Genomic DNA, 27,896 nt, shown 5'->3' on the forward strand with positions numbered 1-27,896 from the left:
CCAAGATTCTTCCATTCGTCCACGTCTGGTCATTGCATCCTGCATTACAGTTGCATCCTGCCTTTCTGATTCTTCTCACTTCCTGCCTAGCCATGGCACCTGGAGCTGCTGGGTACCACTGCACAGCCTGGCCAGTGTTCTGGGGACCTGCTGGCTGGAAGACACCGAGCAGGGCCAAGCTTCTGTCCGTCTGTATTTGTTCTCAGGAGCTTGGACATGGGGCACAACCAGGAGTAACGGTAGCGTCCCAGAGCCCATTACCAACGGCTGCCAGGGCCTGGCTCAGCATGTCCCTAGCTTGGAAGGGTGAGTCACAGACCGGTGCCAAGATGCCATCCTCCCCTGAGCTTATGGGCAGCACCAGGCCTCCGTCTGTCACACAGAATGTGTCGTTCTCTGGGGAAAAGCTAATCTCTTCCTCGGCCTTAGAAGCCGTGAGCGGGGGAAGTGTCCATTATGGTCCGGAAATCCAATCTGGCTCTAATGGAGGGGGAGGGGTATGCCACAGACGGCTGAGCTCCTCTGGGCTGCCAGCCAAGGGGAAATACACCCAGGGGAACCAGGGTTTCGGGGATGGCGGAGAGCTACTCAGCCAGCTGCCTTGCAGGATTGCAGTGAGAGCCAAGTCTCTGTCTTTATCCTTATCTCTGTACCTGCTCCTGGGCAGGATCATAGAATCATAGGGCTGGAAGGGACCTCGAGAGGTCAGCTATTCCAGTCTCCTGCCTCCTTGGAGAGGGGTGAGCGACTCATTGATCAATTACTTTTTATTTCTTAAAATCAGTCCAATAAAACCATTCACAAATCTCCCCATGGACTCCAACACCCTGTAGCGTTCAGGGCCTGTGAGCTGGGATTTCCACACAGCATCAGGACTCAGACGTCTGTCCATCTGCAAACTCCCCTACGCTTGGCCATCCCACAGAGTGGCTGAAACAGCCCAGTCTGTGTCTTAGAACAGGCATTCAAGGAAAGTGGGGATTGAACCAGGGACCTCCAGAGCTGGAAGCATGAGCTGCCATAGCTTGGGCTCCAGATGAGAGGCTCCTCACCTGCTCGCTGTAGCAATTCCAAACCTCTGTGGATGGGCCCAGAGAGAGACCTGTAACATACACTCACCGGCGGGGGGAGGGTGACAGGTGCAGCGTCAGAGCCCCTGCATGCAGCTGGTTCTCTGCAGCTGATGTTGCCAATAATTCTCCTCTATGTGCCGCGGTACAGAGGACATCAAGTTCTGCCCTGCTTACATCAGAAAAATCCACTGATGTTTGTGCCACATTAGCCAGAGCAAAGTTTGTCCCAGTCATACAGCTATGAAGCCTCCCAAGAACCCTGGGAGGCAGGTAGGTATTCTCCCCATCTGACCCTGCAGACAAGCACTGTAACTTGATCAGGGCCCCAGCACGAGCCAGACTGGGGTGGAATTGGCGTTCTGGAGTTCTTGCCTCACTCGGGCCACTTGTAATCCTGCTGCCAGGTGGTGTGAGCAGCCCAAGGGGCTGGGTTCGATGTCTAGGGGTTCCTTTAAAATTACAATACAGAACTGGCTCGAGCCCCATCCTATAACCCCGGGCCCCTCTGAGGGGCAATACTCTCCCCTAGCCAGCTCTGCATCTGGGACTACCAATAGAAAATAGTAAATAACAGGGAAAGAGGACCCAGCCTTGATTTGGGTGAAAACCGCAGCAATGATTGCAAAGCACGTAACCATAAATCAACTCCCGCTCCACAGAAGGGTGGGCAGTGTCCCTTGACTCAGTTTCCCACCTTGTGGTGTGAAATTCTGACAGAGGAATGTCCTTTTAACACACCATTCCCCTTTTCTTCTGCTGCATCCCTCTCACAGCTGGCTGTGTGAAATCAGCAAAGGCCCAGAAGCCACGGGTGCCTTCATGTGGGTTCACCTCCCACCGAGGGGCAGGGGTAGAGCAAGGCTTCTGCTGCTACCCACTGTCTTTGTGGCCATTGCTGCCACGGATGCAATGCAATGCCCTGAGCGTCTGCCACTTAGCTCAGTTCTTTGTGAGTTCAGCACTTGGTAATGTCACCGAGAAGCGAGGAACCTCACTGCTACTGGGCGTTGTCTTCCACTGCAATGCTGTCCCCACAGATAAATGTTGATCAATGCAAAGTGATGCACATTGGAAACACAATCCCAACTAGACACCGAAAATGATGGGGTCTGAATTAACTGTTACCACTCAAGAAAGAGATTTTGGAGTCATTGTGGACAGTTCTCTGAAAACATCCACTCAAGGTGCAGTGGCAGTCAAAAAAGCAAACACAGTGTTGGGAATCATTAGGAAAGGGATAGTTAATAAGACAGAAAATACCATGTTGCCTCTATATAAATCCCTGGTATGCCCACATCTTGAATACAGAGTGCAGATGTGGTCGCACCATGTCAAAAAAGAGATATTGGAATTGGAAAAGGTTCAGATAAGGACAACAAAAATGATTAGGGGTATGGAACGGATTCCATATGAGGAGAGATTAGTAAGACTGGGACTTTACAGCTTGGAAAAGAGACAACTAAGGGGGGTTATGATAGAGGTCTATAAAATCATGACTGTTGTGGAGAAAGTAACTAAGGAAGTGTTATTTACTCCTTCTCATAACACAAGAACTAGGGTCACCCAATAAAATTAATAGGCAGTAGGTTTAAAACAAACAAAAGGAAGTATTTCTTCACTCAATCTGTGGAACTCCTTGCCAGAGGATGTTGTGAAGACCAAAACTGTAACAGGGTTGAAAAAAGAACTAGATAAATTTATTGAGGACAGGTCCATCTATGGCTATTAGCCAGGATGGGCAGGGATGGTGTCCCTAGCCTCTGTTTGCCAGAAGCTGGGAATGGGCGACAGGGGATGGATCACTTGATGATTCCCTGTTCTGTTCATTCCTTCTGGGGCACCTGGCATTGGTCACTGTCGGAAGATGGGATACTGGGTTAGATGGACCTTTGGTCTGTCCCAGTATGGCCGTTCTTACACCACCATTAATGACGGCTTCTTGGAGCAGCTAGTCCTGGAACCCACAAGAGGAGAGGCAATTCTTGATTTAGTCCTAAGTGGAGCACAGGATCTAGTCCAAGAAGTGAATATGGCTGAACTGCTCAGTAACAGAAACCATAATATAATTACATTTAACATCCCTGCAGGGGGGGGAATACTAAAGAGACTCATCACAGTAGCATTTAACTTCAAAAAGGGGAACTACACGAAAAGGAGGCAGCTAGTTAAATGGAAATGAAAAGGAACAGTCACAGAATGAAACGCCTGCAAGCTGCATGGACACTTTTTAAAAACAGTAGGATGTTTTTAAACCAGGCATAGTGACAGAGGATGTGGAAAAAGCTGAAGTACTCAATGCTTTTTTTGCTTCGGTCTTCACAGACTAGGCCAGCTCCGAGACTGCTGCACTGGGCAGCACAGTGTGGGGAGGAGGTGACCAGCCCTCAGTGGTGAAAGAACATGTTAAGGACTATTTAGAAAAGCTGGATATGCACAAGTCCATGGGCCCAGATCTAATGCGTCTGAGGGTGCTGAGGGAATTGGCGGATGTGACTGCAGAGTCATTGGCTATTATCTTTGAAAATTTGTGGCGATCGGGGGAAGTCCCGGGTGATTTGAAAAAGGCAAATATTGCACTCATATTTTAAAAAGGGAAGAAAGAACCCAGGAAACTACAGATCAGTCAGCCTCACTCCAATCCCTGGCAAAATCATGGAGCAGGTCCTCAAGGAATCGATTTTGGAGCAGAGGAAGGTGATCAGGAACAGTCAGCATGGATTCACCCAGGGCAAGTCATGCCTGACCAACCTGATTGCCTTCTAGGATGAGATAACTGGCTCCGTGGATATGGGGAAAGCAGTGGATGTGATATAACTTGACTTAAGCAAAGCTTTTGATACGGTCTCCGGCAGTATTCTTGCCAGCAAGTTAAAGAAGTATGGTCTGGATGAATGGACTATAAGGTGGATAGAAAGCTGGCCAGATTGTCAGGCTCAACAGGTAGTGATCAACATCTCGATGTCTAGCTGGCAGCTGGTATCAAGCGGAGTGCCCCAGGGGTCGGTCCTGGGGCTGGTTTTGTTCAACATCTTTATTAAAGATCCGGATGATGGGATAGATTGCACCCTCAGCAAGTTCACAGATGACACTAAACTGCAGGGAGAGGTAGATATGCTGGAGGGTAGGGGTAGGGTCCAGAGTGACCTAGACAAATTGGAGGATTGGGATAAAAGAAATCTGATGAGGTTCAACAAGGACAAGTGCAGAGTCCTGCACTTAGGATGGAAGAATCCCATGCATGGCTACAGACTAGGGACCGAATGGCTTGGCAGCAGTTCTGCAGAAAAGGACCTGGGGGTTACAGTGGACGAGAAGCTGGATATGAGTCAGCAGTGTGCCCTTGTTGCCAAGAAGGCCAATGCCCTATTGGCCTGTATAAGTAGGAGCATTGCCAGCAGATTGAGGGACGTGATCGTCCCCCTCTATTGAGCACTGGTGAGGCCTCATCTGGAGTATTGAGTCCAGTTTTGGGTCCCCCACTACAGAAAGGATGTGGACAAATTGGAAAGAGTCCAGCGAAGGGCAACAAAAATTATCAGGGTCTGGGGCACATGACTTATGAGGAGAGGCTGAGGGAACTGGGGATGTTTAGTCTTCAGAAGAGAAGAATGAGGGGGAATTTGATAGCTGCTTTCAACTACCTGAAACGGGGTTCCAAAGAGGATGGATCTAGACTGTTCTCAGTGGTAGCTGGTGACAGAACAAAAGGAGCAATGGTCTCAAGTTGCAGTGGGGGAGGTCTAGGTTGGATATTAGGAAACACTATTTCACTAGGAGGATGGTGAAGCACTGGAATGGGTTACCTAGGGAGGGTGTGGAATCTCCATCCTTCGAAGTTTTTAAGGTCAGGCTTCACAAAGCCCTGGCTGGGATGATTTAGTTGGCGATCGGTCCTGCTTTGAGCAGGGGGTGGGACTAGGTGACCTCCTGAGGTCTCTTCCAACCCTGATCTTCTATGATTCTTTGATGACCAAAAAAATGCCATTGCAGCTAAAGAGAATAAAAGAGGCAGTTCGAGATAAAAAGGCATCTTTTAAAAATTGAAACTCAAATCCTGCCGGGGACACAGAAGGGATAAACTCCGGCAAGCCTCGTGTAAAAGTATAACTAAGGAGGCCAAAAAAGAATTTGAAGCGAACGTAGCAAAAGACAGAAAAACTAACAGCGATTTTTTACAGTACATCAGAAGCAGGAAGCGGCCAGACAACCCGTGGGGCCACTGGATGATGGAGGCGCTAAAGGGGCAGCCAGGGAGCCATTGTGGAGAACGCGCTGTGCCTCCGTCCCTGGTTGCCAGGCCAGTGGCAGAGGCTGCTCCGGCTCCTGCACCAAGCCAGGGAGTGTGCCCTGGGCTGGCGGGAGCCCCCGACCCCCTCTCTTCCCCCGGCTAGGGCTCAGTCCCGCGGGCCCGCGCGTCCCCGGTTTGTGAGCCCTCAGCCAGCAGGGGCTGGGGTGGGTGTCCCGGTCCGGGTACCAGGCTGGGCTGGCCCAGAGGGCAGAGCTGAGCCTGCAGCAGAGCAAGGAGAGGATTGGAGAGTGCCCAGGCGTGGCGGGGGGGAGAATCCCCAGACGGGGTGGACAGGGGTGGGTTGGGAAGAGGAGATGGGCAGGGCTGGGGGCTGTAGGGGGAGGCGGGGGAGTCCTTGGGCGGGGGCTGGAGGCTGGAGGGGTGCGGGGGGGGAATACTCTCGGGGCGGGACAGGGGCTGTGTTGGGGGGGAGAATCCCCAGACAGGGTGGACAGGGTTGGGTTGGGAAGAGGAGATGGGCAGGGCTGGGGGCTGTACAGGGGGAAGTGGAGTCCTTGGGCAGGGGATGGAGGCTGGAGGGGCGTGGGGGGGGGAATACTCTCTGGGGGGGGACAGGGGCTGGGTTGGGGGGGGGAGAATCCCCAGACGGGGTGGACAGGGGTGGGTTGGGAAGAGGAGATGGGCAGGGCTGGGGGCTGTAGGGGGAGGCGGGGGAGTCCTTGGGCGGGGGCTGGAGGCTGGAGGGGTGCGGGGGGGGAATACTCTCGGGGGGGGACAGGGGCTGTGTTGGGGGGGAGAATCCCCAGACGGGGTGGACAGGGTTGGGTTGGGAAGAGGAGATGGGCAGGGCTGGGGGCTGTACAGGGGGAAGTGGAGTCCTTGGGCAGGGGATGGAGGCTGGAGGGGCGCGGGGGGGGAAATACTCTCTGGGGGGGGACAGGGGCTGGGTTGGGGGGGAGAATCCCCAGACGGGGTGGACAGGGTTGGGTTGGGAAGAGGAGATGGGCAGGGCTGGGGGCTGTGGGGGGGGGGCGGGGACAGGAGAGTCCTTGGGCAGCGGCTGGAGGCTGGAGGGGCGCGGGGGGGGAATACTCTCGGGGGGGGACAGGGGCTGTGTTGGGGGGAGAATCCCCAGACGGGGTGGACAGGAGTGGGTTGGGAAGAGGAGATGGGCAGGGCTGGGGGCTGGGGGGGGCCGGGGGAGTCCTTGGGTGGGGGCTGGAGGGATGCGGGGGGGGAATACTCTCGGGGGGGGACAGGGGCTGTGTTGGGGGGAGAATCCCCAGACGGGGTGGACAGGGGTGGGTTGGGAAGAGGAGATGGGCAGGGCTGGGGGCTGTGGGGGGGGCGGGGGAGTCCTTGGGCGGGGGCTGGAGGGGTGCGGGGGGGGAATACTCTCGGGGGGGGGGCAGGGGCTGTGTTGGGGGGAGAATCCCCAGACGGGGTGGACAGGGGTGGGTTGGGAAGAGGAGATGGGCAGGGCTGGGGGCTGGGGGGGGGCGGGGGAGTCCTTGGGCGGGGGCTGGAGAGGCGCGGGGGGGGCAGGGGAGTCCTCGGGCTGGGGGCGGGGCGGGGGGCATGGGGGGCGGGGCGGGGGGCGGGCCGCTCCCGGTCGGGCTGCAGCCGGAGCCCGGACCCCGCGCGGTGAGGGCGGGAGCCGCGGCCCCGGAGCCCTGGTGCTGATGCTGCGCCCGGCCGGGCTGCTGCCGCCGGCGCCCAGCCCGGCCGCCCCCCGGGGCCCCCGCGCCTGAGCCCGGCCAGGGGCGATGCGGCTGCCGGAGAGCGATGGAGAAACTGGCCGCCGGGCTCGCCCAGATCAGCTGGAGCTCGGGGGCGCTGCCCCTGGATGTGATCGTCAGCAAGTGCCGCCTGCCCACGCTGGTGCGCCTGGGGCCAGGTGAGGGGCGGGCCGGGGCCCGGGGGCCGGATCGGGGCCAGGTGAGGGGCGGGCCGGGGCCCGGGGGCCAGGTGAGGGGCGGGCCGGGGCCCGGGGGCCGGATCGGGGCCAGGTGAGGGGCGGGCCGGGGCCCGGGGGCCGGATCGGGGCCAGGTGAGGGGCGGGCCGGGGCCTGGGGGCCGGATCGGGGCCAGGTGAGGGGCGGGCCGGGGCCTGGGGGCCGGATCGGGGCCAGGCGAGGGGCGGGCCGGGGCCCGGGGCCCGGATCGGGGCCAGCGCCGCGGCAAAGTTTCTCGGAGATTTCACTGGGGAAATTTACAAAGAAGAAGAACTCCCCCCGCCCCCTGCCATCTTCTCCCACCCCCCAGCCCTCTCTCCTGACCCCGACCCCCCTGACTGTCCCCGCCCCGCTCCATGGGAAGCGCTGGGGGTTGTTGCTGCGCCCCCCGCCCGGCTCCTGGGGGCCGGGGTGGGGGACAGCCCGGGCGGGGGCCGTGGCTGGCTGCCCGGCGGGGGTGCTGCGGGCGGGCCGGGAGAAGCGGGCTGTGCCAGCAGCAGGCGCTGCCCTGAATGCTAATGGCAGCGGCCGGTCCTGCCCGTGTGAATGGGGCCGGGGCTCTGCCCGGGGAAGCGAAAGACTCTGGCCCCGGAGCGCAGACACCTCGGCCCCCAGCTTCCCGGGGCCCCGGAGCAGCCGGGCATGGCCGGCCCCAGTCCTGCCTGCAGGGCTCCCCCAGAGCAGCTCGGAGCTCAGAGCACCAGAGGGTGCTCTCCTGGGGGGAGGGGACATCTGGAAAGGGGGGGATCTGGGAACTCCCCTTGTCTGGGCGGAGGGGAGTCCCCATCCCGCCCCCAGCAATGCAGGACCTACAGGGTTATTATTTACTTGCATTGCCCCAGCCACTAGGAGCCCTAGCCCTGGACAGGACAGGGGCTGGCTGGGTCCCTCGGCTGGCTTGTCCCATGTTCCTCGGCCAAAGAGCCCAAACCCATCCTGTGGCCGCAGCTTTGTAGGCTGTGTGAGTTGCCAGGGTGGCTGCGGGGCTCTGGCGTGGGTGTGTGCCCCCGGCCACGCGTGTGTCCCCGTGTGTTCTGCATGCGTGTCCGTGTACAGAACTAGCCCCGGGATGGTGCAGCTCGGAGGAGCTCGGCTCAGACTGGCTCGTGCAGAGACCTTCGAGAAATGTACGGAGCAGATAAAGTTTCGTACAAGGCAGCATCGCTGACAATAATGGGCAGGAGTTTTCCAAGCCCCTTTCTTTGCCAGCCCGGGGAGGGGCTGCTGAGGGGCAGAGCGGGCGGTGGGGCTGTTGGGTTTCTCCTCTGTAGAGCACTTGGCTGCCAGGTTTTCTTTTTCCTTGTGACTGACTTGCCTCTAAAGCCAGCTCCGGATAATGGCTTGTGTCCCTTTTGTCTGAGAACCTCGGGAGAGCCTAGGGGGCGGGCACAGATGCCAGTCAGTAATAAACAATCCCCACCAGTCTATGGGGCAGAGGAGGGACGGCCAGCCGGCTCTGAGGGATTGGAGCTAGGAGAATGGAGAAGGAAATAAGCCAAGGGGATTTCAGGCTGGAGCCCAGGAATGATCTCCTATGGAACGGAGTGTCCAGCAACATGGTGCAAGCCCCCTCGCTCCATCACTTAAAGCTTAATTGAGCTGAGCCCTGGAGAAGAGACTCATAGGAGCAATGTGACCTGCTTGAGCGGGAGCGGGATGGGCTGGATGGTCCAGTGGGGCTTTTCCAGCTCCTAAATTCTCAGGGTTAGCCCCCGTCTCCCACTCCCAGGGGACGTCGCTTGGCTGGAGCAATGGAAGTTGGAGACAGGTGAATCCAGCATGTCCTTGCTGAGCTTTGAGGCTTGTCTAGGGTTTTCTTCCCTGTGCTCTGGCCCAGGCCCCATCCCCACTGGTCCTAGTTTCACGGCTATACATGTTTTCATCCCAGAGCTCAAGTCTGCATGAGATTTAGTTACAGTGAAAGTCCCTGGGCTGGGATGTTCCTCACTAGGCCCCGTGGCTGCCTGGGATCACAGCTGTGCCGCTGAGCTCTGGGGAATTGTCCTGTCTGGCATAGCATGCTTGAGTGGGAGTTGAGGCAGCTTGCCCTCTTCTCTGGACTACATAAGAGGAATCCAGTCCCCCGAGGCTTACCAGAACCATGGCTGAACTAAGGCAAACTTTCAGCTGAGCCTCCCCCTCAAAGAGCTGGGATTATAGTGCCCATGTCTCTCGCTGATGAGTTAGACACCGGGTACCAGAACTCTGTTGTTTGGCTGGAATTTTATTAACTGCCAAATTCAAACTCAGCTGGACAAAAGCCTGGAGTTCTTACATGTGACATGTGCTCCTCTGAAAGTGACCCGGCAACGGTGCTGTGGGGCTGCACGCTTCATGTCAGACGCGCTCGGGTTACAAGTAAGAAGCTGTGGGTGTTTCTTCCTGGCGCCAGGCCTACAAACCCCACCTGGAATCTGAGACAAGAGCAGGGCTTGTTCCTTCCCGTTTGTAAGTGCCTGTAATAAAGGTTCTGCAAGCAGAGCTGTAGAATCCTAGAAGTGTGGGGCTGGAAGGGACCTCGAGAGGTCGTCTAGTCCAGCCCCCGTGCTGAGGCAGGGCCAAGTAAACCTAGACCAGCCCAGACAGGCGTCTGTCCAACCTGTTCTTAAACACCTCCAGTGACGGGGATCCCACAACCTCCCTGGGAAGAGGATGCCAGGGCTTAGCTAACTTTATACTTAGAAAGTTTTTTCTGCTATCTAACGAAAATCTCCCTTGCTTCAGATTAAGCTAATTTCTTCTTGTCCTTCCTTCAGTGGACATGGAGAACAATTGATTGTCATCCTTTTTATATCAGGGGGTAGCCGTGTTAGTCTGTATCCACAAAAACAACGTGGAGTCCAGTGGCACCTTAAAGACTAACAGATTTATTTGGGCATAAGCTTTCATGGATAAAAAACCACTTCGTCAGATGCTTTTTATGACAGCCCTTAACATATCTGAAGACTTATCAGGATCCCCCTTAGACTTCCTTTCTCAGCACTACACATGCCCCATTTTTTAAACCTTTCCTCAGGGGGCAGGTTTTCTAGAGCTTTTGTTAGTTTTGTTTCTCTTCTCCGGACTCGCTCCAATTTGTCCACATCTTTCCTAATGTGCAGGGCCCAGAACTGGACATAGGGCTCCAGCTGAGGCCTCCCCAGTGCTGAGTAGAGCAGGACAAATTATCTCCCGTGTCTTACATACGCCACTCCTGATAATACACCCCAGAATGCTATTAGGCTTTATTGCAACTGCATCACATTGCTGGCTCATATTCAATTTGTGATCCACTGTAATCCCCAGATCCTGTTCAGCGGTGTTACTGCCTAGCCAGTTGTTCCCCATTTTGTTTTGATTTTTCCTTCCTAAGTGTAGTACTTTGCATTTGTCTTTATTGAATTTCATCAGGTTGATTTCAGACCAATGGTCCAGTTTGTCGAGGTCATTTCGAATTCTAACCCTGTCCTCCAGAGTGCTTGCAGCCCCTCCCAACTTGGCGTCATCTGCAAATTTGACGTGTGTGCTCTGCACTCCATTGTCCAGTCATTAATGAAAATATTGACCAGTGCTGAGCCCAGGACTGACCCCTGTGGAACCCCACTAGATACGATCTCCCAGGTGGACAGGGAACCAAGTGCCCAGGGGCCCGGGCAATTTAAAAGGGCCCGGGGGTCCCCAGCTGCTGCTGCCAGCAGTGCAGTGGGGTTAAGGCAGGCTTCTTGTCCGCCCGCGCTCCGTGCCACTCCCGGAAACGGCTGGCACGTCCTGCGGCCAATGGGAGCTGCGGGGGCAGTGCCTACGGCCAGCGGCGTGTGGAGACCCTTTGGGCCCCCCGCCTGGGAGCCGCTGCCGGAGGGGTGAGCCAGTCGCTTTCAGGAGCCGCCCGAGGTAAGCACCTACCCCCGATCCCCTCCTGCACCCCAAACCCCTGCCCCAGATCTAGAGCTTGCTCCCAAACTCCCTCCCAGAGCCCGACCCCTTACCCCCCGCCCCAGCCTGGTGAAAGTGAGTGAGAGTGAGCAACGGAGGGAAGGGGGATGGCATGAGCAGGGGGCGGGGCCTCAGAGAAGGGGCAGGGGCGTGGTTTCAGGGAAGGGGCAGGGCAATAAGCTGGGCAAGGGTCTTTGGATTTGTGCGATTAGACAGTTGGCACCCTGCCGAGCGGGCATGTGGAAGCCCTGGCTGTGCCGGAAGAGCGCGCCCAGCACCGCCCAAATGTCAGCATCTGTGCACGGGGGCCCATTGACTGTTCTGCCCTGGGGCCCAGAATTGCTGTCAACGGGCCTGGAACCAGTGATAACTACTCTTTGAGTCCGGTCAACCAGTTGTGCACCCACCTTACAGTAATATCATCTAGCCCACGTTTCCCTAGTTTGCTCATGAGAATGTCATGTGGGACAGTGTGAAAAGCCTCACTAAAATCAAGATCTATCACATCTACTGCTTCCCCCAGCCACTAGGCCAGTAACCCTGTCAAAGAAGGAAATTAGGTTGATTTGGCATGATTTGTACTTGGCAAATCCATGATGGATGTTCCTTATCACCCAGTTATCGTCCAGGTGCTTACAAACGGATTGTTTAAAATTTGTTCCAGTATCTTTCCAGGTATAGGAGTTAGGCTGCCTGGTCTGTAATTCCCCAGATCCTCTTTGTTCCTGTTTTTAAAGACAGGTCCTGTGTTTGCCCTTCTCCAGTTCTCTGGGACCTCACCCGTCCTTCAGCAGTTCTCAAAGATAATTGCAAATGGTTCCGAGATTGCTTCAGCTACTTTCTTTAGTACCCTGGGATGAATTTCATCAGGCCCTGCTGACTTGAATCCATTGACTGTATCTACATCTCCTTTAACCTGATCTTTCCCTAGTTTAGCTTCCTTCCTTCCCCTCTCACAAATCTTGGGAGACAGGCCAGTCCTTGCCTACAGACAGCCCCCCAACCTGAAGCAAATACTCACCAACAACCACATACCACACAACAGAACCACTAACCCAGGAACCTATCCTTGCAACAAAGCCCGTTGCCAACTGTGTCCACAGATCTATTCAGGGGACACCATCACAGGGCCTAATAACATCAGCCACGCTATCAGAGGCTCGTTCACCTGCACATCCACCAATGTGATATATCCCATCATGTGCCAGCAATGCCCCTCTGCCATGTACATTGGTCAAACTGGACAGTCTCTACGTAAAAGAATAAATGGACACAAATCAGATGTCAAGAATTATAACATTCATAAACCAGTCGGAGAACACTTCAATCTCTCTGGTCACACAATTACAGACATGAAGGTCGCTATCTTAAAACAAAAAAACTTCAAATCCAGACTCCAGCGAGAAACTGCTGAATTGGAATTCATTTGCAAATTGGATACTATTAATTTAGGCTTAAATAGAGACTGGGAGTGGCTAAGTCATTATGCAAGGTAGCCTATTTCCCCTTGTTTTTTCCTACCCCCCCCCGGGACGTTCTGGTTAAACTTGGATTTATGCTGGAAATGGCCCACCTTGGTTATCATACACATTGTAAGGAGAGTGGTCAGTTTGGATGAGCTATTACCAGCAGGAGAGTGAGTTTGTGTGTGTGGGTTTTGGGAAAAAAAAAAGGGCGGGGGGTGAGAAAACCTGTATTTGTGCTGGAAATGGCCCACCTTGATTATCATACACATTGTAAAGAGAGTGGTCACTTTGGATGGACTATTACCAGCAGGAGAGTGAGTTTGTGTGTGGTGGGGCGGAGGGTGAGAAAACCTGGATTTGTGCTGGAAATGGCCCAACTTGATTATCATACACATTGTAAGGAGAGTGATCACTTTAGATAAGCTATTACCAGCAGGACAGTGGGGTGGGAGGAGGTATTGTTTCATGGTCTCTGTGTATATAATGTCTTCTGCAGTTTCCACAGTATGCATCCGATGAAGTGAGCTGTAGCTCACGAAAGCTCATGCTCAAATAAATTGGTTAGTCTCTAAGGTGCCACAAGTCCTCCTCTTCCTTCCCCTTGTCATTAATATTAATTGTGTTGAATATTTGGTCACCATTAACCTTTGAGTGAAGACTAAAGGCATGAAACACCTCGGCCTTCTTGATGTCGTCAGTTATTAGCTCTCCTGCCGTTCCTCTCCCAAACTAGGACCCGGCCTACACTTAACATTTACACTGACATCGCTCCATTGCTGAGGGGTATGGCCTCAGGGACCTGCTCTGCCCCCACTGGCCTCCTGCTCCTTCACACGCTGTGGAACGGGCTAGCCTGCCTCTTTAAGGGCCAGGAGCTCTGGGGCTTGCCAGCTCTGTTTGCTCAGCCCCACCTGGGCCATAATTAGCTTTCTCTCAGCGGGAGAGGCGGAAGCCCCCGAAAAGTGTGTGGGGAGTGCCACGGGTGCCCATGCCCGCACCACGCTGTGCTGCACTGCCCCTCGAGACCCCGCCCCTGCACCGCCCTTTTCCCCAAGACTCCGCCCCACCTCTTCCCACCAAGCCCCTCCCCACTCGCTCCCCTCCTCCCCTCCCTCCATCACTCGCCCTTACGGCCGGCCGGTAAAAAGTGGGAGGGTAAAGCCCCCCCGTTCCAGCGCCCCTGTCTCCCAGCCTAAGGGGGCTGGACTAACTGGGGTCCGGTGGCAGCCTGAAAACTGGGGCCTCCCAAACCGGCTGTGAAGACTCAGGCCATGCGTATGCTACGGGCATGCCAAGGCTCCGCTGCTCTGGCACCGTTGTGTGGAAGTTTCCGACAGCGCCGGCAGGGTGTTTCCGTCCCTGTAAATAACCCAGCAGCTAAGAGGCAGTAGCTTGATGGGCAGAAGTGTTCGTCCACTGACCGAGCCCTGTCTACCCTGGGGGTGAGGGCGGCATCGCGGGGTGCGGGTTTCATACCCCTGAGCCCTGCAGCCTCATCGATCTCCACTGGAAGAGTGGCCCAGGCCTCGGTGTGGGAGAGGCCCGGCGCAGAGCAAGCGGGGCTGGCAGAAGGCGGGCACGCCCAGGAAGTCAGCTGGGAGTCAGCGCTCTGCCCCCAAGTGGGGAGAGTTAAAGGGTGCCCGGGAGGCGGGCTAAAGAAGAGCCCAAGGGGGCAAACAAACGCTTGGTTTGTTTGGACTTCTGTTATCCTGGAAAGGGTTAAATGTTAGTTATTGACTTGGCTGGGGGGGGCTAAGTGCTGGCACAGACTCCACCCTGTGTGGGGAAGCCTGCGGGGGGGTCTCCCACCTCAGAGGAGGAAGTTGAGGCAGGGAGGGCCTGCAGCACCATGACAGGGCAGCCCTGTCCCCTTCCCTCTCGACTCCCTGGGCAGCCTGGCTGTCTCTGGAGGGTTTCCACAGGCGCGGCTGACTGGAACTCACTCCAAATGCTGGCCCACAATCGGGCACGGAGGGGCAAGGCCAGAGTTCCCTTTTTTTGGATCCTTTGGGGGCACTCGGCACTGGGACGGGCTGGGCCCAAAGGGCCTGCTCCGTAGTTCACTGGAAAGCCCCCCATTGAGGCCAGTCAGCTTTTGATCAGAGGGGGAAGGTAGGTGGGTTTTACAGGGTTCTTGTCCCCAGCACCATTAACCTTTAGATGTAAACCCCGCTGGGGTCATACCCAAATAACGCGTACGCGGGTGACGGTATTGCCCTCTAGTGGCTGCAGCCCGCAGGCAGGACAAAGGCTGTACCACGGCTCGAGCGAGGGGCGTGCGCTGTTTGCAGTAGACCAGGGGTGGCCAACCTGCGGCTCCGGAGCCCCATGCGGCTCTTCAGACGTTAACATGCGGCTCCTTGTCCAGACACCGACTCCGGGGCTGGAGCGACAGGCGCCAACTTCCCAGTGTGCCGGGGGGTGCTCACGGCTGAACCCCCGGCTCTGCCCCAGGTCCTGCCCCCACTCCACCCCTTCCCGGCCCTCCCCTGAGCCGGCCGTGCCCTCGCTCCTCCCCGTCCCCCCCAGAGCCTCCTGCACGCTGCAAAACAGCTGATCAGTTGGTGCAGGGAGGGAGGGGGAGGCGCTGATCAGCGGGGCTGCCGGTGGGCGGGAGGCGCTGGGGGCTGGGGGGGAGGAGCGGATGTGGGGGGGCTGCTGATGTATTACTGTGGCTCTTTAGCAAAGTACATTGGTAAATTCTGGCTCCTTCTCAGGCCCAGGTTGGCCACCCCTGCAGTAGAAGGATGGGGTTGTATCCCTCCCCTTTCCAGGCTGGCTGTCGGCCACTCGACAGGAATTCCTGCGGGCCCCAGGTGCTCAGGGATGAGCTAATTATGGAGGCTCTGCCTGTGTTACAAACTGTCATGTTACCAGTTTATTGCTGGATCGATTTCCACTTCCTCTTGGAAGGCGGGGGCTGGGGCTGCTGCGGTCCAGCTTCTCGGAGCAGCACCAGGGAGGGGAGGTGGCCTGAAGTGTCCCGGCTCCGGAGCTGGGAGCCTGCCTACGGAAAGGCTTCGCACCCAGTAACAGATCAATATCCTTAGATGTACTGAGGAGGCAGCTTTGGGGGATTTGCTTTAAAATCTAGGACTATCTGTAAGGCAGTCCTGGACTAGGAGCAGTGCTGCTTGGGGTCCTGGGTGAACCAGTCTGGACCGAGTAACTCAGCTTCATCCCACTACACCTGCCCCTTTCCCACCTGTGTAGCACCCGAAGTATCCCCCTCGCTCCGGGGTGCTGCACCCTCCAAATACGTGCAGGCTCCTAGCAGGCCACGAAGGTCTCTTCCCCCAATTAGCCATTCTCCCTCCCCAGGACGCAGCCCCTCCGGCCCCAGTTCTTTCCTGTAGCTCTTCCTGGTCTCCCTCAACTTCTCAGGAGCTGTCTGCTTGCAAGGCACCTAGAACGTGAGCCTCGACGTCCCCGTCGCCCCCGGCTGCGTGTCCTTGAGCGGGCTGGGCCGTGTGAGCCCCGGCACCCACCGCGCACAGCCAGCCAGAGCACACAGTTGCGATGGCTTTCCGTGTGCGATCTCTCTCCGGGCAGCAGCAGCCACACAAAGGGGCTGTCTTTGCGGCCCAGGCCCGCTTGCCAGCAGCTGCCAGAAGGGGCCGGTTGGATTTCAAGTCCTTGGACCTTTGCAGCTTTTCCCTAGTAACTGTTGCTGAGGTTCGCAGAACAACATTCGGGGAGGGCTCCCTGCCGGCCGCCCGCCCCTGGCACAGGCTGCTTGGAGAGCCGCGGCCCTGGCATCCCAGACGCTGGTCCCGACGGGCGCTTTGGGAGGCCATGGACCAGACAGCCAAGGGCTCAGAGCAGAGCAGCGGATGGGAAGGTGGGGAGAAAAGGGGGGTGGGTGGAGCCCTGGGTGAACCACGCTGAGTTCTGCCCCTTTGTTCCCAACTGAGTTGCCTGCTGAGGTTTTAAACCAGACCAGCGTCAGTGCGGGAAAAGGCGACGTGGGGACGAGTCTCCCAGCGTCGATCGCCTCTGGTGTGTCACTCGTGACCGGGGGAAAGACGGATTCCTGACCCCGAGTGTGTCCCAGCCACTCCCCAGAGAGCACAACTCGGGTGTTGGTGCAGTTGGTGTATTGAGAGCAGGAAGACAGCAGGCTGGACGGACACACAGACGCTTGAGAAGCCTTAGTCCTTCGGGAGAGGAAGACCTGTTAGGTCCCATCTAGTCCATCTGCCCCAGGGTCGGGGCAGGGGGATCTTTTGCTTACTGTTAAGGTGCCCCCTCATTCCAGCAGTGGCAGGATGGTCCCAACATCCCTGGTGGGGGGAGGCGTGGGCTGTGTTTTCCCAGGCGGGGGGCAGCGGGAGGGCAGGCTCATTCCCAGATGTCTTTGTTAGTAACTGGGTCTCTTCCAGTCAGGGTTACCTGAGCTGCTCCAGAAGTGCAGTGATTAGGGTCTGCACTGAGGACACCAGAGACCTGCTTCAAGTCCCTCCTCTGGCACAGGCTTCCTGTAGGACCTTGGTCACGTCACTTACTCTCCCTGGGCTTCCATTCAGTATCTGCACCACCCTGCTTCACAGGGTGGGAGATAAATATGGTAACGACTGGGAGGTCCTGAGGGGACGGGGCCCAGCTAAGGACCTTGGAGAGGATGGAGAGAAAACTTAGCTCAGCTTTGGGCCCAGTGAATGGGGGTGGCCCTGACAACATTGTATCATGATAGCAGCATTATCTGCACCAACTGCGAGCTGCACAGCGGAGCCTGCATGCTTTTCAAGAGGTGCCGCTGACGTCCCCGGCTTCACCTCGCACTTGCTGTGTGTGTGTTTGTGTGCACATACAAAGCCGCAGGGACACATTTTCTCAGGCCTGCTTGATTTCTCACCCCTTTTCCGAGCCCCTGCTTCAGGCTTTGGGCTCTTCCACCCAACTGGGCTTGAGATCTGGGTCGCGTCAGCCCTGGGGCTGGACAGACCTGACTCCGCAGAAAATGCCAGCAGTGCGAGTGAGAGTGGAGTCTCCTCTCGGCGTAGATACAGAACCAATGCCCCAGTGCGGCGCGAGGGGGCGCTGTGCTGCAATGGGGGGATGGCTCAGTAGGGGGCGCTCTCCCCCCGGTGTCAGTGCTGAGCCCCATGCCCCAGTGCGGAGCGAGGGGGCGCTGTGCTGCAATGGGGGGGATGGCTCAGTAGGGGGCGCTCTCCCCCCGGTGTCGGTGCTGAGCCCCATGCCCCACTATTGCGCGAGGGGGCGCTGTGCTGCAATGGGGGGGATGGCTCAGTAGGGGGCGCTCTCCCCCCGGTGTCGGTGCTGAGCCCCATGCCCCACTATTGCGCGAGGGGGCGCTGTGCTGCAATGGGGGGGATGGCTCAGTAGGGGGCGCTCTCCCCCCGGTGTCGGTGCTGAGCCCCATGCCCCAGTGCGGAGCGAGGGGCACTGTGCTGCAATGGGGGGATGGCTCCGCAGGGGGGCGCTCTCCCCCCGGTGTCGGTGCTGAGCCCCATGCCCCAGTGCGGCGCGAGGGGGCTCTGCAGGGGGGCGCTCTCCCCAGTACCCCAGCACGGCACACGGGGGCGCTGTGCTGCAATGGGGGGGATGGCTCCGCGGGGGGGCTCTCCCCAGTACCCCAGCACGGCACACGGGGGCGCTGTGCTGCAATGGGGGGGATGGCTCCGCAGGGGGGGCTCTCCCCAGTACCCCAGCACGGCACACGGGGGCGCTGTGCTGCAATGGGGGGGATGGCTCCGCGGGGGGGCTCTCCCCAGTACCCCAGCACGGCACACGGGGGCGCTGTGCTGCAATGGGGGGGATGGCTCCGCAGGGGGGGCTCTCCCCAGTACCCCAGCACGGCACACGGGGGCGCTGTGCTGCAATGGGGGGGATGGCTCCGCGGGGGGGGCTCTCCCCAGTACCCCAGCACGGCACACGGGGGCGCTGTGCTGCAATGGGGGGGATGGCTCCGCGGGGGGGCTCTCCCCAGTACCCCAGCACGGCACACGGGGGCGCTGTGCTGCAATGGGGGGGATGGCTCCGCAGGGGGGGCTCTCCCCAGTACCCCAGCACGGCACACGGGGGCGCTGTGCTGCAATGGGGGGGATGGCTCCGCAGGGGGGGCTCTCCCCAGTACCCCAGCATGGCACACGGGGGCGCTGTGCTGCAATGGGGGGGATGGCTCCGCAGGGGGGGGCTCTCCCCAGTACCCCAGCACGGCACACGGGGGCGCTGTGCTGCAATGGGGGGGATGGCTCCGCGGGGGGGCTCTCCCCAGTACCCCAGCACGGCACACGGGGGCGCTGTGCTGCAATGGGGGGGATGGCTCCGCGGGGGGGGCTCTCCCCAGTACCCCAGCACGGCACACGGGGGCGCTGTGCTGCAATGGGGGGGATGGCTCCGCGGGGGGGCTCTCCCCAGTACCCCAGCACGGCACACGGGGGCGCTGTGCTGCAATGGGGGGGATGGCTCCGCGGGGGGGGCTCTCCCCAGTACCCCAGCACGGCACACGGGGGCGCTGTGCGGCTGCAGCTGCTCTAACCGAACCGAGCCCGTGGCTCTGAGCCGCGCCGTGGGCCGCGCCGTGGGAGTCGGCGGCTCTGCCCCCCTGGCCCCAGCTCTGCTTTCCCGGCGGAGCTGTGGAAGCGCTCGGCGGCGGGGTTTGGTATCAATAAAGTTGTCGCTCCAGCTGGGCTTTGCGGCTGCTGCTTGGGCTATTTAATCTGAACAAAGAGGCGTTGCCAGGGCAACTTGCCACTCTTGGCAGCGGAGACCTGCTCATCCGCCGAGACTGGCGGGGGGAATATTCCCCGAAACGGCCTCGTCGAAGGGGCAGCTCCAGGCAGGTCTGCGGGAAGGGAGGACTCGCTCTCCCTGCTCCCGCATCCCCTAATAGCCCCAGTTCACCTGCGATCGATCGACGGAGAGAGAGGCCCGCGAGCCACGCGCCCGCACCGGTCCCCGGGTGCAACACACGGCCCACGCCGCAGCCGCAATCAGGAGTTACAGGGGTCTGAGCTGAGTGGGAAATTCGTCTGGGCAAAAATGGCTTTTGGGCTGGGTGTTTGAGATCCCGTCTGCCTCCCCTGTTCAGTGTCGGGGAATCATATTCCTCCCCCCCCCGGGGAGTGAGTATTTGGGACCAGCCCTGGGGTTTTCACAGTCCCGCCTGCCCCCCTTTTAAAGGTGGCGTTGGGCTTCTCCTGGCAGCTGATGGAACGATTGCGTTGAAATCACCATTTCACGCACAACGTTCTGGTTTGAAGAGCAGTGTAAAGGGGACCCCCCCCCCACATCCCCAGGCCCGGCAGCTGGTGACCCAGGGGGCTGCTTGCTTTGCAGTCACCAGGCTGCCCATGTTGTCGTCCATGTGGAAGAGTTTGCAGGCTCCGGCCAGGCTGGTGAAAGTGACAAACTGTAAATAAAAGTGACAATTTTCATAAAAGAGCCGGTGACCAAACAACAATTTAGCTCAAATGAGAAGCAGTAACGCGGCAGAGATCCTGGAAGGCCCAGGCCAGAGAACAGTGCTCAGGCGCAGAGAGGTGTAGGGGAGGGGATCAGGCTGGCCAGGGTGCTCAGGGCTGGCTGTGTAGGAGGTGCAGGGTGTGGGGGCAGGTGATGGGGGGAGAGATCAGGCTGGCCGGGGAGCTCGGGGCTGGCTGCGTAGGAGGTGCAGGGTGCTGGGGGAGGTGATGGGGGGAGAGATCAGGCTGGCCGGGGAGCTCAGGGCTGGCTCTGTAGGAGGTGCAGGGTGCTGGGGGAGGTAATGGGGGGAGGGATCAGGCTGGCCGGGGTGCTCGGGGCTGGCTGTGTAGGAGGTGCAGGGTGCGGGGGCAGGTGATGCGGGGGAGGATCAGGCTGGCTGGGGTGCTCAGGGCTGGCTGCGTAGGAGGTGCAGGGTGCTGTGGGAGGTGATGGGGGGAGGGATCAGGCTGGCCGGGGTGCTCGGGGCTGGCTGCGTAGGAGGTGCAGGGTGCTGTGGGAGGTGATGGGGGGAGGGATCAGGCTGGCCGGGGTGCTCGGGGCTGGCTGCGTAGGAGGTGCAGGGTGCTGGGGGAGGTGATGGGGGGGGATCAGGCTGGCCGGGGTGCTCGGGGCTGGCTGCGTAGAAGGTGCAGGGAGCGGGGGCAGGTGATGGGGGGGGGGATCAGGCTGGCCGGGGTGCTCGGGTCTGGCTCTGTAGGAGGTGCAGGGTGCGGGGGCAGGTGATGCGGGGGAGGATCAGGCTGGCCAGGGTGCTCGGGGCTGGCTGTGTAGGAGGTGCAGGGTGTGGGGGCAGGTGATGGGGGGGGGGAATCAGGCTGGCCGGGGTGCTCAGGGCTGGCTGTGTAGGAGGTGCAGGGTGCTGGGGGAGGTGATGGGGGGAGGGATCAGGCTGGCCCGGTGCTCAGGGCTGGCTGTGTAGGAGGTGCAGGGTGCTGGGGGAGGTGATGGGGGGAGGGATCAGGCTGGCCCGGTGCTCAGGACTGGCTGCGTAGGAGATGCAGGGCGCTGGGGGAGGTGATGGGGGGGGATCAGGCTGGCCGGGGTGCTCGGGGCTGGCTGCGTAGGAGGTGCAGGGTGCTGGGGGAGGTAATGGGGGGGATCAGGCTGGCCGGGGTGCTCAGGGCTGGCTGTGTAGGAGGTGCAGGGTACTGGGGGAGGTGATGGGGGGGGGATCAGGCTGGCCGGGGAGCTCAGGGCTGGCTGCGTAGGAGGTGCAGGGTACTGGGGGAGGTGATGGGGGGGATCAGGCTGGCCGGGGTGCTCAGGGCTGGCTGTGTAGGAGGTGCAGGGTGCTGGGGGAGGTAATGGGGGGGATCAGGCTGGCCGGGGTGCTCAGGGCTGGCTGTGTAGGAGGTGCAGGGTACTGGGGGAGGTAATGGGGGGGATCAGGCTGGCCGGGGTGCTCAGGGCTGGCTGTGTAGGAGGTGCAGGGTACTGGGGGAGGTGATGGGGGGGGGATCAGGCTGGCCGGGGTGCTCAGGGCTGGCTGTGTAGGAGGTGCAGGGTGTGGGGGGAGGTGATCGGGGGAGGGATCAGGCTGGCCCGGTGCTCAGGGCTGGCTGTGTAGGAGGTGCAGGGTGCAGGGGCAGGTGATGGCGGGGGATCAGGCTGGCCGGGGTGCTCAGGACTGGCTGCGTAGGAGGTGCAGGGTGCTGGAAGAGGTGACGAGAGGGGATCAGGCTGGCCGGGGTGCTCGGGGCTGGCTGCGTAGGAGGTGCAGGGTGCTGGAAGAGGTGACGAGAGGGGATCAGGCTGGCCGGGGTGCTCGGGGCTGGCTGCGTAGGAGGTGCAGGGTGCTGGAAGAGGTGACGAGAGGGGATCAGGTTGGCCGGGGTGCTCGGGGCTGGCTGTGTAGGAGGTGCAGGGTGCTGGAAGAGGTGACGAGAGGGGATCAGGCTGGCCGGGGTGCTCGGGGCTGGCTGCGTAGGAGGTGCAGGGTGCGGGGGCAGGTGATGGGGGGGAATCAGGCTGGCCGGGGTGCTCAGGGCTGGCTCTGTAGGAGGTGCAGGGTGCGGGGACAGGTGATGCGGGGGAGGATCAGGCTGGCTGTGTAGGAGGTGCAGGGTGCTGGGGGAGGTGATGAGGGGGGATCAGGCTGGCCGGGGTGCTCAGGGCTGGCTGCGTAGGAGGTGCAGGGTGCTGTGGGAGGTGATGGGGGGAGGGATCAGGCTGGCCGGGGTGCTCAGGGCTGGCTGTGTAGGAGGTGCAGGGTACTGGGGGAGGTGATGGGGGGGGGATCAGGCTGGCCGGGGTGCTCAGGGCTGGCTGTGTAGGAGGTGCAGGGTGTGGGGGGAGGTGATCGGGGGAGGGATCAGGCTGGCCCGGTGCTCAGGGCTGGCTGTGTAGGAGGTGCAGGGTGCAGGGGCAGGTGATGGCGGGGGATCAGGCTGGCCGGGGTGCTCAGGACTGGCTGCGTAGGAGGTGCAGGGTGCTGGAAGAGGTGACGAGAGGGGATCAGGCTGGCCGGGGTGCTCGGGGCTGGCTGCGTAGGAGGTGCAGGGTGCTGGAAGAGGTGACGAGAGGGGATCAGGCTGGCCGGGGTGCTCGGGGCTGGCTGCGTAGGAGGTGCAGGGTGCTGGAAGAGGTGACGAGAGGGGATCAGGTTGGCCGGGGTGCTCGGGGCTGGCTGTGTAGGAGGTGCAGGGTGCTGGAAGAGGTGACGAGAGGGGATCAGGCTGGCCGGGGTGCTCGGGGCTGGCTGCGTAGGAGGTGCAGGGTGCGGGGGCAGGTGATGGGGGGGAATCAGGCTGGCCGGGGTGCTCAGGGCTGGCTCTGTAGGAGGTGCAGGGTGCGGGGACAGGTGATGCGGGGGAGGATCAGGCTGGCTGTGTAGGAGGTGCAGGGTGCTGGGGGAGGTGATGAGGGGGGATCAGGCTGGCCGGGGTGCTCAGGGCTGGCTGCGTAGGAGGTGCAGGGTGCTGTGGGAGGTGATGGGGGGAGGGATCAGGCTGGCCGGGGTGCTCAGGGCTGGCTGTGTAGGAGGTGCAGGGTGCTGTGGGAGGTGATGTGGGGAGGGATCAGGCTGGCCGGGGTGCTCGGGGCTGGCTGCGTAGGAGGTGCAGGGTGCTGTGGGAGGTGATGTGGGGAGGGATCAGGCTGGCCGGGGTGCTCCGGACTGGCTGTGTAGGAGGTGCAGGATGCTGGGGGAGGTGATGGGGGGGGATCAGGCTGGCCGGGGTGCTCAGGGCTGGCTGTGTAGGAGGTGCAGGGTGCGGGGGCAGGTGATGGGGGGAGGGATCAGGCTGGCCCGGTGCTCAGGGCTGGCTGTGTAGGAGGTGCAGGGTGCGGGGGCAGGTGATGGGGGGAGGGATCAGGCTGGCCAGGGTGCTCAGGGCTGGCTTCGTAGAAGGTGCAGGGAGCGGGGGCAGGTGATGGGGGGGGGAATCAGGCTGGCCGGGGTGCTCAGGGCTGGCTGCGTAGGAGGTGCAGGGTGTGGGGGGAGGTGATCGGGGGAGGGATCAGGCTGGCCGGGGTGCTCAGGGCTGGCTGTGTAGGAGGTGCAGGGTGCAGGGGCAGGTGATGGGGGGGGATCAGGCTGGCCGGGTGCTCAGGGCTGGCTGTGTAGGAGGTGCAGGGTGCGGGGGCAGGTGATGGGGGGGGATCAGGCTGGCCAGGGTGCTCAGGACTGGCTGCGTAGAAGGTGCAGGGTGTGGGGGCAGGTGATGGGGGGGGGATCAGGCTGGCCGGGGTGCTCGGGGCTGGCTGCGTAGGAGGTGCAGGGTGCTGGGGGAGGTGATGGGGGGGATCAGGCTGGTCGGGGTGTTCAGGACTGGCTGCGTAGGAGGTGCAGGGTGCTGGGGGAGCTGATGGGGGGAGGGATCAGGCTGGCCCGGTGCTCAGGGCTGGCTGTGTAGGAGGTGCAGGGTGCAGGGGCAGGTGATGGGGGGGGATCAGGCTGGCCGGGTGCTCAGGGCTGGCTGTGTAGGAGGTGCAGGGTGCGGGGGCAGGTGATGGGGGGGATCAGGCTGGCCGGGGTGCTCAGGACTGGCTGCGTAGGAGGTGCAGGGTGCTGGGGGAGCTGATGGGGGGAGGGATCAGGCTGGCCGGGGTGCTCAGGGCTGGCTGTGTAGGAGGTGCAGGGTGCTGGGGGAGGTGATGGGGGGGATCAGGCTGGTCGGGGTGTTCAGGACTGGCTGCGTAGGAGGTGCAGGGTGCTGGGGGAGCTGATGGGGGGAGGGATCAGGCTGGCCGGGGTGCTCAGGACTGGCTCTGTAGGAGGTGCAGGGTGCTGGGGGCAGGTGATGGAGGGGGGGGATCAGGCTGGCCGGGGTGCTCAGGGCTGGCTGTGTAGGAGGTGCAGGGTGCGGGGGCAGGTGATGGGGGGGGATCAGGCTGGCCGGGGTGCTCAGGGCTGGCTGTGTAGGAGGTGCAGGGTGCGGGGGCAGGTGATGGGGGGGATCAGGCTGGCCGGGGTGCTCAGGGCTGGCTGTGTAGGAGGTGCAGGGTGCTGGGGGAGGTGATGGGGGGGGGATCAGGCTGGCCGGGGTGCTCGGGGCTGGCTGCGTAGGAGGTGCAGGGTGCTGGGGGAGGTAATGGGGGGGATCAGGCTGGTCGGGGTGCTCGGGGCTGGCTGCGTAGGAGGTGCAGGGTGCTGGGGGAGGTAATGGGGGGGATCAGGCTGGCCGGGGAGCTCAGGGCTGGCTGCGTAGGAGGTGCAGGGTGCGGGGGCATGTGATGGGGGGGGATCAGGCTGGCCGGGGTGCTCAGGGCTGGCTGTGTAGGAGGTGCAGGGTGCTGGGGGAGGTGATGGGGGGAGGGATCAGGCTGGCCGGGGTGCTCAGGGCTGGCTGTGTAGGAGGTGCAGGGTGCGGGGGGAGGTGATGGGGGGGATCAGGCTGGCCGGGGTGCTCAGGGCTGGCTGTGTAGGAGGTGCAGGGTGCTGGGGGAGGTGATGGGGGGAGGGATCAGGCTGGCTGGGGTGCTCAGGGCTGGCTGTGTAGGAGGTGCAGGGTGCGGGGGGAGGTGATGGGGGGGATCAGGCCGGTCGGGGTGCTCAGGGCTGGCTGCGTAGGAGGTGCAGGGTGCGGGGGCAGGTGATGGGGGGGGATCAGGCTGGCCAGGGTGCTCAGGGCTGGCTGTGTAGGAGGTGCAGGGTGCTGGGGGAGGTGATGGGGGGAGGGATCAGGCTGGCCCGGTGCTCAGGGCTGGCTGTGTAGGAGGTGCAGGGTGCGGGGGCAGGTGATGGGGGGGGATCAGGCTGGCCGGGGTGCTCAGGGCTGGCTGTGTAGGAGGTGCAGGGTGCTGGGGGAGGTGATGGGGGGAGGGATCAGGCTGGCCGGGGTGCTCAGGGCTGGCTGTGTAGGAGGTGCAGGGTGCGGGGGGAGGTGATGGGGGAGGATCAGGCTGGCCAGGGTGCTCAGGGCTGGCTGCGTAGGAGGTGCAGGGTGCGGGGGCAGGTGATGTGGGGGGGGATCAGGCTGGCTGGGGTGCTCAGGGCTGGCTGTGTAGGAGGTGCAGGGTGTGGGGGGAGGTGATGGGGGGAGGGATCAGGCTGGCCCGGTGCTCAGGGCTGGCTGTGTAGGAGGTGCAGGGTGCTGGGGGAGGTGATGGGGGGGGGATCAGGCTGGCCGGGGTGCTCAGGGCTGTGTAGGAGGTGCAGGGTGCTGGGGGAGGTGCTGGGGGGAGGGATCAGGCTGGCCGGGGTGCTCAGGGCTGGCTGTGTAGGAGGTGCAGGGTGTGGGGGGAGGTGATCGGGGGAGGGATCAGGCTGGCCCGGTGCTCAGGGCTGGCTGTGTAGGAGGTGCAGGGTGCGGGGGCAGGTGATGGGGGGAGATCAGGCTGGCCGGGGTGCTCAGGACTGGCTGCGTAGAAGGTGCAGGGTGCTGGGGGTAGGTGATGGGGGGAGGGATCAGGCTGGCCGGGGTGCTCAGGGCTGGCTGTGTAGGAGGTGCAGGGTGCTGGGGGAGGTGATGGGGGGGATCAGGCTGGTCGGGGTGTTCAGGACTGGCTGCGTAGGAGGTGCAGGGTGCTGGGGGAGCTGATGGGGGGAGGGATCAGGCTGGCCGGGGTGCTCAGGGCTGGCTGTGTAGGAGGTGCAGGGTGTGGGGGGAGGTGATGGGGGGGGGATCAGGCTGGCCGGGGTGCTCGGGGCTGGCTGCGTAGGAGGTGCAGGGTGCGGGGGCAGGTGATGGGGGGGGATCAGGCTGGCCGGGGTGCTCAGGGCTGGCTGCATAGGAGGTGCAGGGTGCAGGGGCAGGTGATGTGGGGGGGGATCAGGCTGGCTGGGGTGCTCAGGGCTGGCTGTGTAGGAGGTGCAGGGTGTGGGGGGAGGTGATGGGGGGAGGGATCAGGCTGGCCCGGTGCTCAGGGCTGGCTGTGTAGGAGGTGCAGGGTGCTGGGGGAGGTGATGGGGGGGGGATCAGGCTGGCCGGGGTGCTCAGGGCTGGCTGCGTAGGAGGTGCAGGGTGCTGGGGGAGGTGATGGGGGGGGATCAGGCTGGCCGGGGTGCTCGGGGCTGGCTGCGTAGGAGGTGCAGGGTGCTGGGGGAGGTGATGGGGGGGGGATCAGGCTGGCCGGGGTGCTCAGGGCTGGCTGTGTAGGAGGTGCAGGGTGCTGGGGGAGGTGATGGGGGGGGGATCAGGCTGGCCGGGGTGCTCAGGGCTGGCTGTGTAGGAGGTGCAGGATGCTGGGGGAGGTGATGGGGGGGATCAGGCTGGCCGGGGTGCTCAGGGCTGGCTGCGTAGGAGGTGCAGGGTGCGGGGGGAGGTGATGGGGGAGGATCAGGCTGGCCAGGGTGCTCAGGGCTGGCTGCGTAGGAGATGCAGGGTGCGGGGGCAGGTGATGCGGGGGGGGGATCAGGCTGGCCGGGGTGCTCGGGGCTGGCTGTGTAGGAGGTGCAGGGTGTGGGGGCAGGTGATGGGGGGTGAATCAGGCTGGCCGGGGTGCTCAGGGCTGGCTGCGTAGGAGGTGCAGGGTGCGGGGGGAGGTGATGGGGGAGGATCAGGCTGGCCAGGGTGCTCAGGGCTGGCTGCGTAGGAGGTGCAGGGTGCGGGGGGAGGTGATGCGGGGGGGGGGATCAGGCTGGCCAGGGTGCTCGGGGCTGGCTGTGTAGGAGGTGCAGGGTGTGGGGGCAGGTAATGGGGGGGGAATCAGGCTGGCCGGGGTGCCCAGGACTGGCTGCGTAGGAGGTGCAGGGTGCGGGGGCAGGTGATGGAGGGGGGGGATCAGGCTGGCCGGGGTGCTCAGGGCTGGCTGTGTAGGAGGTGCAGGGTGCTGGGGGAGGTGATGGGGGGGGATCAGGCTGGCCGGGGTGCTCAGGACTGGCTGCGTAGGAGGTGCAGGGTGCGGGGGCAGGTGATGGAGGGGGGGGATCAGGCTGGCCGGGGTGCTCAGGGCTGGCTGTGTAGGAGGTGCAGGGTGCGGGGGGAGGTGATGCGGGGGGGGGATCAGGCTGGCCCGGTGCTCAAGGCTCTCTGTCCCCACTGCAGGAGAGTACGTGGAGGGGGTGAGTGACCAGGACGTGCTCCTCATTCACTCCTGCCGCCAGTGGACCACGGTGACGGCTCACAGCCTGGAGGAGGGGCACTACGTCATCGGGCCCAAGATCGACATCCCGCTGCAGTACCCAGGTACCGGGGCCATCGGGGGAGGGGCTGGGGCCTCTCTCCCAGGCGGTGTCCGAGCTCCGTGGGGCAGCCCAGAAGACAGTGCTCAGCCAGCCCAGCGCCCCTGCTTCTGTGGGGCAAAGGACCCTGCGGTTTCCCGGAGGCGTGCTGGGGCAGTGCCCAGCCACTGGGGGCGGGGGGAGGTGGCACATGGCATCTGGCTGTTGGGCGTGGTGGCATCTCTGGGG

The 27,896-nt window shown here is 61.5% G+C and overlaps 1 protein-coding gene across 1 annotated transcript in view; it reads left to right on the top strand.

The window, feature by feature from the left end:
* The first annotated feature begins 7,107 nt into the window (after positions 1-7,107).
* The window catches only part of GAREM2 (GRB2 associated regulator of MAPK1 subtype 2), a 47,564-nt gene continuing 26,775 nt past the window's right edge, over positions 7,108-27,896 (top strand). The window contains exons 1-2 of the mRNA XM_077811482.1: positions 7,108-7,219; positions 27,532-27,672. Coding sequence (XP_077667608.1) covers positions 7,108-7,219; positions 27,532-27,672 — 253 coding nt within the window. The remainder of the gene's footprint in view (positions 7,220-27,531; positions 27,673-27,896) is intronic.

Source organism: Eretmochelys imbricata, chromosome 3 (genome assembly GCF_965152235.1).
Source record: "Eretmochelys imbricata isolate rEreImb1 chromosome 3, rEreImb1.hap1, whole genome shotgun sequence".
Taxonomy (NCBI): domain Eukaryota; kingdom Metazoa; phylum Chordata; order Testudines; family Cheloniidae; genus Eretmochelys; species Eretmochelys imbricata.